At 38.5% G+C, this 13,403-nt stretch overlaps 1 protein-coding gene across 3 annotated transcripts in view; it reads left to right on the top strand.

Annotated features, from left to right (window-relative positions):
* The window catches only part of CFAP43 (cilia and flagella associated protein 43), a 111,538-nt gene that overhangs the window by 74,802 nt on the left and 23,333 nt on the right, over positions 1 to 13,403 (top strand). For 2 of the 3 annotated variants that reach the window (XM_072805417.1, XM_072805418.1), the window contains 6 exons: positions 3,273 to 3,398; positions 7,100 to 7,204; positions 8,215 to 8,331; positions 9,221 to 9,451; positions 10,984 to 11,190; positions 13,024 to 13,113. In XM_072805417.1, the coding sequence (XP_072661518.1) occupies positions 3,273 to 3,398; positions 7,100 to 7,204; positions 8,215 to 8,331; positions 9,221 to 9,451; positions 10,984 to 11,190; positions 13,024 to 13,113 (876 nt within the window). The remainder of the gene's footprint in view (positions 1 to 3,272; positions 3,399 to 7,099; positions 7,205 to 8,214; positions 8,332 to 9,220; positions 9,452 to 10,983; positions 11,191 to 13,023; positions 13,114 to 13,403) is intronic. The other variant, XM_072805420.1, reaches the window with a different exon arrangement.

Consider the following 13,403-nt stretch of genomic DNA (forward strand, 5'->3'; position numbering starts at 1 on the left):
ATTTCTATTTTAAAAATTCTAACCCGGGATGCCTGGGTAGCTCGGCAGTTGAGCATCTGCCTTCAGCTCAGTGTGTGATCCTGGAGTCCCTGGAACAAGTCCCACATTGGGCTCCCTGCGGAGTCTTCTTCTCCCTTTGCCTGTGTCTCTGCTCCCTCTCTGTGTGTATCTCATGCATAAATAAATACAACCTTTAAAAAATAAAAATAAAATAAAAATTCCAACCTACATGCTTAACTTTCTATTTTTCTACATCACCTGGTACCTTCCTAGTCAATGGAAGAACACAGCAGCATTGACATCACGTGGAAGCTTAACCCCATCCTAAATCTCTTGGTCAGAATCTGTTCTTTAACAAGACCTCCTGGTGATTCATTGGCACATTAAAGTTAGAGAAGCTCTGGTTTAGTGTGTATCATACCATATCCACCCTCCAAATAAGACAAGATCATTGTGTTATTGTTAGTTTTTACTTTTTCAGCTTTCTCTGTTTCCTTCACCTTCTCTCAGTGGATATTATTTGGAATTATAGCTCTAAATCGCCAGTTTTTAAGACTCTTAAATACATGTAACTCTTATTTAGACTTAAGTCTTTCTATCCAACTTCCTCTGACATTAGTATATCCTTAATAATCCTTTCAGAGGTATGGGTACTGGTGAATTTTCTGAATCTCTGACTATCTATAAATGACTCTAGTTTAACCTTGCACTTGAATAATGGTTTGGTGACTATAGAATTACAGATTCAAGGTTTTTCTTTCACTCCAAAATTTGATCCAAAGTTATTGACCCATTGTATTCTTGCATCTAGTGTTGCTAAAGTAGGTCTTCTATTAGATTCTTCTACTTTGCAATATTCTTTTCCTCTTTAAAAATGTTTCAGATTTGGTTCCGAAGTTTTACATTTCTTTTTTTTTAAAATAGCTTATTTATTTGAGAGAAAGAGGGAGAAAGAGAGAGCAAGAGAGAGCAAGGGAGAGGGGCAGAGAGAGGAGCAGACTCCCAGTAAGTGGGAAGCTTGATGCAGACTCGATCCCAGGACCCTGGAATCATAACCTGAGCCAAAGGCAGACATTTAACGAACTGAGCCAGCCAGGCCCCAAATTTTACGACATTTCTGTGTCTAGACCTGGGCCTGGACCATACTAGTTATGCTTTTTCAGTCTTGAGTATTCATGCTGTATTATGTTTTTAGAAATTCTTCCATGTTATTTCTTTCAACCCTGTGGCCCCCCTTTCTCTTTATTCTCTTTTCTGATGTGTATTATTTATAGGTCCTTCTAGGTGTGTCATATAAGTGCCTTCACTCTTCTTTCACATTTTCGATCTCTATTTTTTTGGTTATACCCAGCAGAATTCTTAATTGATTCTTGCAGATCACTAATTATCTTCAGTTTTGTCCATCTTGCTATTCAGCCCATCTACAGAATTTCTTTGTTTCAAAGATCAAACTTTTAAGTTCTATAATCTTGTGATTCTTTTTATGAGATACAGTATTTTGCATCTCTAGTTACTGTAAAATTCTACTCTTGTTTAATTAACTCTGTGTAACAAGCCTTCTGTTTATTGAATTTGTTGTCTCTCTTCAGTGGCTTTGTTTTCCCCAAAATATTGGTAGTCTGTTATTATTTTTATTATTGCCTACTTAACTTTAAAATTGACATGCCCCATTATAATTCCACTACACCAGTTGAACCTGCTTGGGAAGATTTGTAGGAGTTCTGAAGTCAGCAGGTATTCTGATCTGTTTTTCAGTAAAATGAGAAGGGGTAGATAGTGTTGGGAAGTGGCTTGGCCACTTATCTTATGGCAGAGGGAGATGTTCTCTAATTCCTTCTAGCCACTGACACACTTCTTGTTATTGCCCTATCTCTCCCACCCAGATATTTTTTTTTTTAGATTTTATTTATTTATTTATTTATGAGAGACAGAGAGAGAGAGGGAGGCAGAGACACAGGCAGAGGGAGAAGCAGGCTCCACGCAGGGAGCCCGACCGGGACTTGATTCCAGGTCCCCAAGATCACGACCTGGGGCCAAAGGCGGCGCTAAACCACTGAGCCACCAGGCTGACCTCCCACCCAAATATTTATTCCATTTCCCTTCACCTGGCAGCAAACACCCCTGTTATTACTACTGGGACCCCAAGAGTTTTATCAAGTGGTGGTACATATACATGCAGGTTCTGTCAACTGCCTGTTTCTGATGTAGGACCTCCAACTAATCACTTTACCAGCTACTTCTAGGTTACCCCATATCTGGTATAGCTTCTACATTTTGTTAAATATTTTCTCGTGGGTTCTTGGGACCATCATGTATCATTCAGATCCATCTGATTTTCATCTTTCAGATGTTACAGTGTCCATGGTATTAAAGGATCCTTTTTTCCCTCTTAATTATAGTAATAGATTTATCTACTTATTATACACTTCTTTTCTCTTAATTTTATGGATTGAGGCAGGAAAGAATAATATTAAAGCCCATTCTCAGTCAGTCATTTTGAAAGTGAAGTGCTCAATTTTTCTATTATATTTTCTGATTTTTTGTTGATTTATAAGTGCTCTTTATATACTAAAGATATTAATACTTTGTCATATATGTTACAATGTGTATCCTTTGGCCCTGAATTTTCTGAAGTTATAAACTTTTAAAGATAATTTTTATTTTTAAAATGTTCAAATATATATAAAAGGAGAGAGAATAATAAAATGATAATAAACCCAATGGCCAATATTGTTTCATCCTATACATTTACTCACTATCCCCTCTCCTGATCATTTCATCTTTAACTATTTAAGTAAGTACCTCTAAAAGACAAGAACTCTCTCGAACTCTCTCTCTCTTTTTTTTTAAGTAGGTTCCACACGGAGCATGGAGCTCAACATGGGGCTTGAGCTCACAACACTGAGATCAAGACCTGGGCTGAGATCAAGGGTTGGATCTGAGCCACCCAAGCACCCCAAAATAAGAACTCTTAAAACATATAACCACAATACCATCAGCACACCCAAATATCAATAATTCCTTAATTTATTTCAATGAAGCAATGAACTTACACACTTTTGTTGTTGTTTTTAGATGAATGAGGTTTTAAGGGTTAAATCTGAAAACTTAAACAACCACAATAAGCCCATAATCTAATTTTTACTTGATAGTTTCATTTAGATAAAATCTCTTTTTTTTTATTGACTGCTGTCTAAAGAGACTCAGAAAAGCATGTCTATAAAGATTAATTCTTTGTACTTGATGTCATTCTTTCTTATTTGAAAATTCAGGTTCTGACTATGATGGAAGAAAATGAAACAGTAGACAATATTGCAAAATTAGACCAAAAAGAATTTGGCCTGGATCTTGAAGAACTGGAAAGGCTTCATGATGAAAATGAGGAAGAAGTGGCAAAGGTATAGAAAAATCTAATTTAAGCACCATAAAGAAATATACTGAAAGAAGTAAAAAGAAAATGGGAAGAAAAATAAATAAATAAATAAATAAAAATAAATAAAAATAAAAAAAATAAAAAAAAAAGAAAATGGGAAGAATTTTTCTAGGATAATGTGAATAAAACAAAAACTTCTCCAGTACAATATGAATAAAGCAAACTTAGTGTATATAAATGGAATAAATTAAAAAATTATTAAATTTGGGAGTTAGGAGAAAGAAGAGTGTCTAGGCCAGCCACACATCTGATGTTTGTCTTTCCTCATGACATTTGTTCCAACCATTTTCCACCATATGTTTGAAAGTTTTTAGAAATCCTCTCAGTCACCTTATGCCAACTTTGGACCTTCTGGTTTAAGAGCTTCTTTCTTTCTTTCTTTTCTTTCTTTCTTTCTTTCTTTCTTTCTTTCTTTCTTTCTTTCTTTCTTCCTTCCTTCCTTCCTTCCTTCCTTCCTTCCTTCCTTCCTTCCTTTCTTTCTTTCTTTCTTTCTTTCTTTCTTTCTTTCTTTCTTTCTTTCTCTTTCCTTTCTTTTCTTTCTTCTCTTTCTTCTCTTTCTTCTTCTTTCGTAAGCTCCACACCCACAAGGAGCCCAATGCAGGGTTTGAACTCACAACCCTGAGATCAAAACCTGAGCTAGGATCAAGAGTCTGACCCTTAACTGTCTGAGCCACCCAGGTGCCAATAGCCCTGTCTTAATTACAATTGAAATCTTTCTCCCTTTATTCACTGCTCACCGTTTGAGCATCATCTACTCTATGGCCACTCTGAAAATATAGAAGATTAGCAATTACTATGTTCCCTATGTATCTTCTCTCATCTATGCTAGCGATCCCAGCTCCAATGGCCATCATATAATGTAGTTTTGATAGGTTCATCATCATGCGTTTTCCATCTGATTTCATTATATTTGGGTATAGCACCCAAGAACTCCAATTATTATCTGTCCAGTTTAGAGAAAAGCCTAAACTGAAACCTTCCCACATGGGGCTGATCTGGCGGAGAAGACAGACCCTAAACAAATCTCTCTATATTGTATAATGAAAGTAAACTGAATTCTGTGATAGATGTGAGGCATCTACTTCTGTGGTCAAAGAAGACCACTTTAAAAGCATTTCAGCTGAGATTGAAAAGGAGAAAGGGAGTTGGCTATGCAAAGTTAGGGGAAGAGAATGGCAGATGAAGGGAGCAGCATGAATGAAGGCCCTGAGGCAGAAATGGCTTAGAGTATTCCAGGACTGAAAGGCCAGGAGGGCAGAAGCACAGTAGACAGGAGAGAGTTTCATGGAATGAGGTAGGAGCAGAGGCCAGCTCTGAAGACCTTGAAATCATGGTGAAGAATTTGGCTTTTGTTACACTCAACAGAAAGCTATTAGAAATGATCCCATTTTCTTATAACAAATAGGCATCAATTTAGGACCATTTTGAATTATTTATCGTGATAGTTGCAACCATCCAAAAAGGTAGGTGGTTGTTGTCCTGACTTGAGGAAACTGAGGATTTGGACCTAGAATCACTTGGCTAAGGTCTCACAAACTGGATAAGATCCAGGAAGCACTCTCAGTGCTTTTCCCCTTTGACCTTGGCTTCACCCAAGCCTGGAATGCCTCCTCCCATTCTGGCATGAGGCTTTCCTAGCCTGCTCAGCTTGACCACTCCGTACCAACTTTGGGTGGGGTGCCTAACCTCATCCTCACTCGTGTTGTTTCTGCCTCCAAGCTCATGTGTGACCACTCATCCTCACAAACCTGCTCCTCTGGCCTGCTGACCTACAGACCACTGATAAAGCCACCCTGATTACCCCCACCCCATGCCTCTGTTCCAGATACTCTTCGCTGCTTTTCAGATTCCTGCATATTCTTCCAGAAGCCTTCTTAATCTTCTGAGCAGGTTTTGGTACAGAGAAAGGCTCGTGACATGCTTGTTTCCCCAATATTATTACCTTTTTTGAGCTCTGGGCTTTGAAAAAATATTAGCCCCAGATTGGATGTGATAGTGGAACCAGACAGTCCAGGATAGAACAGTGTTAGCAGAGGACACCACAAACCCAGGCACATTTGGGAAGAGGACACTAGTCCCTGGGCAGAGTTAGTGGTACCCACCAGTCAGGGAGCCCAGTCCTAAAGGGACCAGGCTATTAGCTAGCCCTAGTTCAGGATCTCAACCAGAGCAAAAAGACCAAAGCCCAGTAATGACAATCTCAACACGGAATTAGGGACCGGAGGGGTTGATCAAACAGCCTCAGCAGAAGAGAGGAAAAAGCTGGTGGGCTGGGAATCAAGCAGGTTCTGATAGCTGACAAGCCAAAACAGCTGTTTATTTAAGAAAAAATAATTTAAAACTTTATTAGCCATTAACCCAATGGCTAAAAAAGAAATTAAATGCAAATTAGACAAAGCCTTTGATCAGACAATGAATAAAACAAACATGAATGATTGAACAACTATGACATTTTCTAATCCGGGGGATATTATTCTTAGCTAGTTTGTAGATAATTCTGCTAACAAAGAGAAATGCTAAAGAGGTTCTAAAGGGGACCCTAAGGACTAAAAATTGTTGGTCCTCACTTTCATATTAGGTCTTTAGCAAACTCCATTAAAACAAGAATTCTTCGGGTGCTTGGGTGGCTCGGTCAGTTAAGTGTTTGCCTTTGGCTCAGGTCTTAATCTGAGGGTCCTGGGATTAAGCCCCACGTTGGGCTCCTTGCTCAGTGGGGAGCTTGCTTCTCCCTCTCTTTTTGCCTGCTTGTGCACCCACTGTCTCTCTCTCTCTCTGTGTCAAATAAATAAATAATATTTTTTAAAAAACAATTCTTAATCACTTAAAGGTCAAACAATTGGCTTACTTAATCAGATAAAACTAATTGAGGTAACATATGTTTCTAAAAGGTCAAGCATATGATCCCCAAGAGTAATGGAGCATTATTTATAGTGGACATAAATAATAGATGAATTAAGTGACCTCAAGACAGAGATCACAAACTGACACTTCAAGTATGCATTGACAAGAATTAAGCCAACATTTAGATATCTGATAGTTGCATTAAAAAAAAATACACATTTCTGAACTTCTCTAATAAATCAGGAAGACCCGGCACAGCGGTTTATTCCCCAGTCCTGCACCAACCTGCCAGATCTGTGATAGTGAGCATTTTAACTATCCATCCCACTATGGCCATGCAACTGTCCTCACACCACCCTGGCTCATGTTTAGGACCTGCCTGCCATTAGAGGTGTTTGAATTGACACCCCAGTGCCCAAGGAATGGAGTCCCAAGCCACCAGACTAAACTTTAGGAAAGGTCCTTGAGATAAGACAGTATTTCCCCCAAAATGCATCTCAGCATAGGGCAGCTCCGTGTGTTAGGGAAAGAAGATAGCCATTAAATGTGCAGCCATAAGGCGTCTGGGTGGCTCCGTGGTTGAGCGCTTACCTTTGGCTCAGGTCGTGATCCCAGAGTCCTGGGATCGAGTTCCGCATTAGGCTCCCCATGGAGAGCCTGGTTCTCCCTCTGCCTCTGTCTCTGCCTTTCTCTCTGTGTCTCTCATGAATAAATAAATAAATAAATAAATAAATAAATAAATAAATAAATAATCTTTGAAAAAAAATGTGCAGCCATAAGCCACATATTCATGTTTATTATTCCCCTTCATCGACATTCTACAAGATAAGAAAAGATGCAGAGATGCATAACCTCGCCAAGGCCTATTTGGCTGAACTTATTAAAGAAGAATGCTGGAACTCGATGGCTGTGAAAGGTCGAGCTCTTAAGGTAACAGACATATTTCCAGGCCTAGCACCTTAGCTGATGAGAATTTTCATTGAAAGTCTCATGGCAGAAAAAATTTTTAAATAATTTTAAGAAAGTGCATACATGGAAAAACAGTCAGAGCATGCTTTGCCCTCCTTGTACCGAATTCCACTAGTTGCACAACTTTCTCTTGTTATCCTTTTTTCCTCTCTGCTCAGTTCCTGTAAGCTTCCACACCAGCAGTCTCTTGAGATTTTCTCTTTCCCTATGAACTACCTGCATTCATTCTTCCGATCTATCTCTTCCAAAAGGCCATTTCACTCGCATTCCACACAGATCGAAAACTAGACACAATACTGGTTACAGTTCTACCTGCATCCTCTATATGTCTGTTTTTTAATCCTTTTTCACTGAGATTCCTCCCAACACAATTTCCCTCTTTGTGTAGGGTGACCAGAAGGCCCAGCCTATGCCTGTGGTCCTAGAATAATAATTAAGAGCACTCTTCTCACTTTCAAATATGCTGCCCCTCTCATTTGGATAATGAAATATATGGCCACCCTACGTATTTGTGATTAAGTATTATTCATAAGAGAGGCACATTTTGGGCTGGTCAATTCTTTGCTGTGGGGGCTGTCTTATGGATTGTCTTATGGATTTGGCCTCTATCTATTAGGCCTCAGTAGCATCCAAAACTCTCATTAGTGAAAATCAGACATATGTCCAGACATTGCCAACTGCCCTTGCAGGGCTGGGGAAGACGGGAACAGGGCAAGTAAAATCATTCCTAGTTGAGAACCACTGCTCTAGAAATAAATCCCTTACAAAAGTACAGTATTTCTACCTAAAGTTTACACCGGTGCTAATGATGTACATTATTTTATTTTAAAGAAAGTTCCCACTGCCAATTTCACTCGTGCATGATGACCTGTGAATTAATTTTGATCGGCAATAATATCCCTCACTCCACCTCTGATACACACAATTGTACTACAAATGAATTTATCTCATCTTGCTTTTGTTTTTCCAAGTGCTTTCACATGCCCTACGTGGTTGAGAACTTTCCAATGAAAGAACGCACAGATGAAGAATTGAAAGAATTAAAGAGAGTTTTGTGGCAAAAGAAGATTGAAACAGAGTGTCTTAAAGTACAATTTTAAATATATATGTGTTTATATAAGAAATGTGTTTTATTTTAGGATCTCCATACAGATTTGAGTTAGGATACAATTTAAGTTTAGAAACTGTTTATATTTTCATTCCTTGTTCATTTGTAGAATATATTTTAATAAATATAGGAGATAAATCTGCATGGTAAATCAAGAAGCCTATAATCTTATACAATACTGACTAGCCCTCAAGTAGGAGGACATACTTTTAAAAAATGAGATTTGAGATTTTGTTCTTGTTCTGGTCAGAAGTTGTCTTTATCTACCCTACCTTTTTATCTTCTTTTATCATGAGGAATTATATTTTTAAATAATTGACCAAAGATGAACAAGTATCTGTTTTGGTAGAATTATGGTTTTCCCGGAGCAATTCCAGCTTTTTGTTTGTTTCAAAGCAGCAACAATCTCTTTCAGACTGCTAGAGAAACACTGCCCCATCAATGTAGTTTCGCCAGAATCTTGTATCCATTCTTTTCCTGAAACATAAGTGAAGATACTTAATTCTTAACAGATACTCACCAGTCCTATGTGAATAAGTTTCTTTGTAAACATGAAAAGAAGATATATTTTTAAATGTTTAGGTACCAAGAAAGATTCAAAATATTTACAAGTAGCTGTCATCCTGACAGAAATATAAATATTACATAGTATCAAGGGCAATTTTCACTCTTCTGACTTATCCAGTTTCTCAGTTTCCAGAGCTTAACTCTTCTGCATGAGTTTCATGTTCCATCCATCACTTTGAATTCAGTTGTTGGCAAGATAATTTAACATCTAAAATGACTGAAATAATTAAGTCATTGCAAAATTGCCCTTTAGAGAATTCTTGTTATTGCATAACTTTTGTCTCACCTTTTTCTATATTTAGTTACGGAAGGAAATTGTAGAGGTTCAGTCTACAATCACCTTGGCTAAAAAGCATCATGAAGAAGAGGATGAAGAAGAGGAAGAAGAAGATACAGCAGTAAAAAATGCCAACTTGCCCAATTACCTGCTTGGCAGTCTGAGTACTGATTTTGGGGTACATGCCTCTTTGTTGTCAAGCCAATTGGAACTTCATTCCAGAGAGGAGAAAATCAACCAAATTATATTACTGAAAGTAAGTGAATTTCTTCTTTATCCTCTAAAATCTCTAAAACGCCCCATGAGGCTTCCTGTAAAAGTTCAAATTGAAATCTAATGCCAGTCAAATGATGTCGTTAAGGTACATCCAGATGGCTAGTGTCCATGTTATTCAAACAGAACTTGTGTACAAGAGTTGCTTTCATCTATTTGGCCTGGGTTCTATGATAACATTTTCTGCCACAAACAAACCATTCATCTACTTATATCTTCCGTAAGCTTAAAGATAAATGTGATCCTTGAAAGCCGTCTTCTAGGTAACTCAGATGTCCATTAGGACCTCTTGTAAGATCAAGATATGATTGCTTATCTATCCCCTTAATCCAAGGAAATACCATTTTCTAAGATTTCCATAACTTCTCTTGTGGGTCTCAGGAATAAGGTACAGCATCCTACAAGCTCTAAGATACTATTCCTTACTCTCCACTGAACAAGTCAGTCTCAGAATACATATACCTACCAAAAGTTTTAAAAAATCCAGTGACTGAGATTGCACCAATGTGGATGGTTCAAAATTTAATGTTGTCAGTTCCTATTCCTAAAAGTCCTCCAACCAAATCTGCAATTTGAGTTCCAACCTCCTATCCTGATACTCTGCTTTCTCTTCCTATTTTTCTCTTCTCTTCTCTTTTCTTCCCCTCCTCTAAGCCCTGAAATTCCTGTGCATTTATATCACTTTTGTTGCTCAGCTTTTGCTGACCCATGCCCTCGGTGTCTCACCTTTCTGCTGTTCAATTAAGGCATTTCCCTACAAGAAGGTAAATTTCAGCCTAAGAGAAATTCTGGTGTCAGCTGTTAAGTTCATTTTTCTACCTACTTTTATGGCTTCATCTTCAGTAGGATAGATATATAGACTGAACACTGATGGTAAAATAAAGGCTACTTTGAGTTGACCATCATTCCACTCAGTAGCACAGGTGGGAGCAATCCAATTGAACCCACTGCCACCTGGGCAATTGGTTGATCTGGCTAGCCCACTTAGGTCCCCTTCCTACCTGAGAATGACCTGACTATATAGAGGAAAAATATTGTGTTGTTGTGCTTTTCTGGGAAATTGTCCAATCTCTATAGGCCATCCTTTCCTTACCACATCTCCCCCAAACACAGTTTCAAAGAAAAGTCATTTCCCAATTTAAATACCACATATTGCTTTTTAAATATTCTGTGATGGATTTTTTAGAACATATACAAAAGTTGGGAGAATAGCCCAAAGATCTCCAGGTATCCGTCACCTGCTTCAGCATTTATCAACATACCTGCAAATTGAGTTATAGTTTACATTTCAGAAAGTAGATTGCAATTAAGGCTATTGCCTTAATCTTACCCATGATAGGATGTGGCTGTGGATTATTGATCCAATAAATGACTTACTATAAACTGTATTTTAGAAATATTAACTTCTTGATGATTTATAAGGTGATTTTGAAGGAAAATTAAAACTGTAAGACCATGTTACCAGTAAAGATCTATAACATGCAATGTGTTCTCAGTGTCACATTGATATTCTAGGATGTCATTTACAAAGTAAAAACAGCTTTCAACCATGAGTTTGATGCTGCATATAAACAAAAAGAGTTTGAAGTTGCACGTGTAAAGGAAAAAAATGTAAGGATTCAAGAAATTATTTTAGATCTGGACTTGGAAGAAGTGGTCTGGCAACCAGAATTTGATGATTGTGAGAAGCCAGAGAGAACCCTCGTTGTGGAAAACAAAGAGGTACTGGCTAGCTGCATCATCCCTTGCCTCTTCCCTCAGGACATTCTCCCGAGTTCTTTCATATTCATCTCCTCATGGGCACTACTGGAAGCGACTGTATCAGGTGGTATTCTCGGTCACAAGAAACAAAAATGTTGATATTGCTTCAGCAATAATGAGAATTTCTTTCGGAATCCTATGGAATCTAAGGAAGATTTGGATGTCAAGCCTAGAAAGAAGCAGGGACCAAAGACTGGAACCTTGTGGGGAATCAAGAAGTCCACTTTCTTTTTCTCTTAGCTTACTTATTTCTGCATTTTACCTTCCTCTAGCAGTTTCTACTTTACTTCTCCTCACCCAAGTGGACAACTGGTCTAAGCTAGAATCTCTTGGTCCCAATATCTCATCTGACCCGGTTAGGTCCAGAGCCAAAAAAGTTTGGGTCACACTGTGGGAGAGAGGCTAACAAAACTCCAGTAATTATCTGGGTCATTAAGGCAGTATGGATCCCAGAGAAAGGGGGTTCAATGGTCAGCCTTTCTTTTTCTTAAGAGGGGTGGGGAGGGGCAGAGGGAGAGAGAAAATCTAAAGCAGGCTTCACGACTAGCTCAAAGGCCAACATGGAGCTCAGTTTCACCAACCTGACATCATGACTGGAGCAGAAATCAAGAGTGAGACATTTAACCAACAGCCCCCACCCAGGTACCCCACTGGTCAGCCTTCTTAAAAGGTGTTTGGCTAGAGGTGGTTACAAGTAAATGCTTAAATAAAACAATTTAAATATAACCATATTTTACTTCTAAAACATAAGAAATACTAGAAAATATTTTTTAAAAGTCCTTGCTCATATGAAACAAGTGTGACTGCTTTGGGACAAAAAAGGTAATAGTATTGCTTAGAAATAATAGCAAACACTTATTCAGTCCCTATTAAAAGCCAGATACAGTTCTAAGTGCCCTAGGTAGATGGAGACTAATTTATCATTATAAGACCTTATAAGATAGGTACTACTATTACCTCTATTTTACAGATAAGGAAACTGAGGCACAGAGAGATTAAGTAGCTTGACCACAGTTACAATGTTAGTAAGTGACAGAGTTGGAATCTGAACCCAAACCTTTATCCTTCAGAGTACATCCTTATCTCTACAGTCTACTGTACTTGCTTAAGGAAATAATTTCTTCCAGAACCAGACTCTTGCCAACCTAAAACTCTGGAGCACAGTAATAACAAGGACCTCACTCTGCAGCTCTCACTGATAATCCTGCTGTGGACAGTTCTTGTATGTGCATAATTTAACTTCACTACACTTGCTTCTTCTGTAATCTCCTCTACATCAGGAGGGTGATCTTGTTACAAGCTAAACTTATGATATCTTTCCCCTGCTTAAACCCCTGCAGCGGCTGCTCATTTCTCTTCAGATAGCAAGTCCCTTTGTGACTGCCTACCACAGCCCCCTTCCTCTTCAGCTGCTCTCACTACTTGCTCTGGGCTGGCCACATTTGCATTCCCATAATTGCTTGAATGTTCCAAGCTATTGACCTTTCAGGGCCCTCATCCAACAGAATTTAGCTTAGAAGACACTCCTTTGAACCCCTCTCTTGCCACCCTAGTCTAAATCAGATCCCTGCTATAATCTCTTTAGTAATGGAGAAGAGCTGTGAGAGTTAATATAGAAGTTATGATTGATTTTTTTCAATCCTCTTTAGATCTCATCTTTATTTCAAGATAGGAAACCTGGATGGTTCCTTTATTCTCTTCATACTTTCTAACCTCTTCCTTGGTTTGTGTGGAAGGAAGGTTTGGTTTAAATTTTGTAAAAATAACAGCAGAAAACTACATTTTCTTTTTCAGATTGCAGCTCAGAAAACTCTTAATCCGTGGCTAAAAGGCAGAGCAGAATTGACCATGACCCATGAGATGGAGCAACAGCTTCTGACACAGGTATGCAGTTTTGCTCAAATGTACCTAAGACCCTCTTTCTTTAGGGATACTTGTTGCTAATTTGGTAGAATAGTCTTGTACTTTACTCCACTATAGAAACACATCAAGACATTTGTCATGGTCAGAGGTCCCTGGAATCTCAGTGGCTTCCTTCTCCTCTTCTCTACATACCACTCACCACCCTCCCCAAATCTAAATGCAGTCATTCTAACATTGGATAGGAGTCTGCCTCTGGTGCCACCAGAGGGCCAGATCTCTGTCTCAGCTGCCCTCCCTGACCCTGGCTCTTT

This window comes from Canis lupus, chromosome 29 (genome assembly GCF_048164855.1).
Source record: "Canis lupus baileyi chromosome 29, mCanLup2.hap1, whole genome shotgun sequence".
Classification (NCBI taxonomy): domain Eukaryota; kingdom Metazoa; phylum Chordata; class Mammalia; order Carnivora; family Canidae; genus Canis; species Canis lupus.